General features: G+C 36.0%; 1 protein-coding gene across 1 annotated transcript in view; it reads right to left on the reverse strand.

Moving 5' to 3' along the window:
• The window catches only part of LOC103202261 (calcyclin binding protein), an 11,682-nt gene extending 9,698 nt beyond the window's left edge, over positions 1-1,984 (reverse strand). The window contains exon 1 of the mRNA XM_007947091.2: positions 1,750-1,984. Coding sequence (XP_007945282.1) covers positions 1,750-1,855 — 106 coding nt within the window. The 5' untranslated portion in view covers positions 1,856-1,984. The remainder of the gene's footprint in view (positions 1-1,749) is intronic.
• Between the last annotated feature and the right edge of the window lie 355 nt (positions 1,985-2,339).

Raw genomic sequence — 2,339 nt, forward strand, 5'->3', positions numbered from 1 at the left:
GTAAATTTTGGTCAATGACATGAGACAAAGTATATGTGAACTGCTGTATGAAAAGTGAATTTACTCTGTAAATCTTCACCCAAATCCTAAAAAAAAAAAACCTTATGGGACCTGGCTCCTAGCCTTCCTCTTCACCACACCCATAGCCACCGCTGCTGCCAGCTACTGGCAGAGGCCAAAGATCTGTTGGTGGCAGTGGCAGCCAAAAAAAGCCTTTGATTTTCCTTTGATCCCATTGTTGCCTCCTTTTCCTCTTGCTGAATATACTACTTACCCTTCAAATGTCTCTCCTAATTCTCCCTGACCTATTCCTCACCTCCAGCAGAATTAACTCTTCAGCTATGTTCCCAGAATACTTTAAAAATATCTATTCAATTTAGTTAAGCAAGTATACCTGCTTTGTGCTAGATAATGTGAACATAAAGATAAGTAAGATTGTCTCAGCCCTCATGAGAGCTCATCATTTAAGTCTCACTTCTTCCAAAACAAAAGTTTATAATCTACTGAGGGAAAATGGTTTTATCACACTGTGTGTTATTTGAGTTGTATGGCTGTGTCCCAGCCATATGAGCATGAACTAGATCTGTCGTCTCTTACATCCACAAGCCAAAGCACAACAGTGACTAGATGCTCAAAAATATTTCTAAAATTTAACTAAGATTCAGTTCCTCAGTTAATTTTGTGTTTGTTTGGCAAAGCGAAACACAAAACCCTACTCCATGTATACACAATTTCTTTCAGAATTTCTTGCTAGTAATGATCTTTGCACTTAAATCATCTTCCTTGCCTTTTGATAGCTTTCAGACTGTATCCTTTCCTTTCTCACCTCTAAAAGATAAAAGCATCTCATTAAATAAGAACTGATGGTAAAGGCTAGATGAACTCCCTAAACTATTCCTGAGATAATCTTTAATCAAAAATATCCTGACATCTTAAAACCAAACAACAGTTTAGCTTAACTAGTAAAGAATGTCTGCTTTTCAGCACTATGCTTTTAATTACCTACAGGTAGTCCCTGACTTACAATGTATTTGAGTTAACATGAACCACATGTACAACCTTCCATTTTTTCTCTCATGTTATCATTAGTAATATGTAGTACATATATTGTAGGACATAATTTGCTGACATTATCAGTCTCACGTCAACTCCTAAAGACAAGTAAAAATCTGATTTATAAAGATACTATCTTTATAAATAAAAGATCATAAAAAGCAATTAATAAAAACAGTATTTGGCTTATGTCAGAATTGACTTTAAACGTTGGAGTGGTCAGAACAGAACCCCACCTTCAATCAGAGACTACCTGTATATGAATTAACTTGACGGTTGGGTAGGGCAATCTACTTCCGTAGTGATACTGCCCTGGAAACCCAAGGAGGGGTCACTAGACAACAACATTCAAAAGATTAGATAAGAAACTTAGAGGACAAGTTTATGGGGGAGGAACATTACAGTGTGATAAAACCATTTTCCCTCAGTAGATTATATGTATGCACAACTTAAAGAATGTCACTGAATTGTATGTGTAAAAGTTGTTTTCCTGTGTATATTCTTAAACACAAAAATAAATGATACAGATGTATGTGGGTGGTGGTGGTGATGGGGGAGATAAGGAGGAGCCCTCTTCAAAGTCACTAAAAGCAAACACTCAAAGCTGTTTTAAAAATGAGTTTGCTAGTGGGCCACCAATGAGGAGTAGGTTGCTCAGGGGCAAAAAGCTGAATATAGGACAGTAAGTCATCATACCATAATTACTGATTTTCACAGTATATCCCATTGAAATAGGAGCAACCACAGCCGCTGGCTTTTCATTGTCAAGAGGGTCTGCTTTCCCCTGTGCCTTCTGTTGCATCTTGTTCTTGATTTCTGTCTCAATCTTGGATTTTTCAGCTGTAAGGACATCACGCACTCTTTTTCTAGTGGCCTTTTCCAGCAACAACTTTACCTCTTCCAGATCTTTCTGTAGCTGTGTTAAAACAAAAGTTAGGTAAAAAGATAAAGTATTGACTTGACACTGTGTCTACCACTCATTTCAATTTAACAGAGGTTTGTTTAAATTTCCTAGTATTGGGCTACAACTTGGATTCTTTCCTGCAGCCTGTTGAATTTTAACTCAAGCTCCTTTTATTTTTTCAAGGAAAATACAGCAATTAACAATCCTGAACAAACAACAGGTATCAAGCCTAATTTTCCAGTTTGGTAGACTGTTTTCTATCTTTTAGAACATTTTATTTATAAGATACCTCTGTGATTTATAAACTCAGATGTAGAAATCTTTATGAAAAAAAAAAAACTAAGAGTTCAAAAATTTCCTTATATATATAGTCCTAGTATTA

This window comes from Orycteropus afer, unplaced genomic scaffold (assembly GCF_000298275.1).
Source record: "Orycteropus afer afer isolate SDZICR_OR568_19922 unplaced genomic scaffold, OryAfe1.0 scaffold00175, whole genome shotgun sequence".
In the NCBI taxonomy this organism is placed as follows: domain Eukaryota; kingdom Metazoa; phylum Chordata; class Mammalia; order Tubulidentata; family Orycteropodidae; genus Orycteropus; species Orycteropus afer.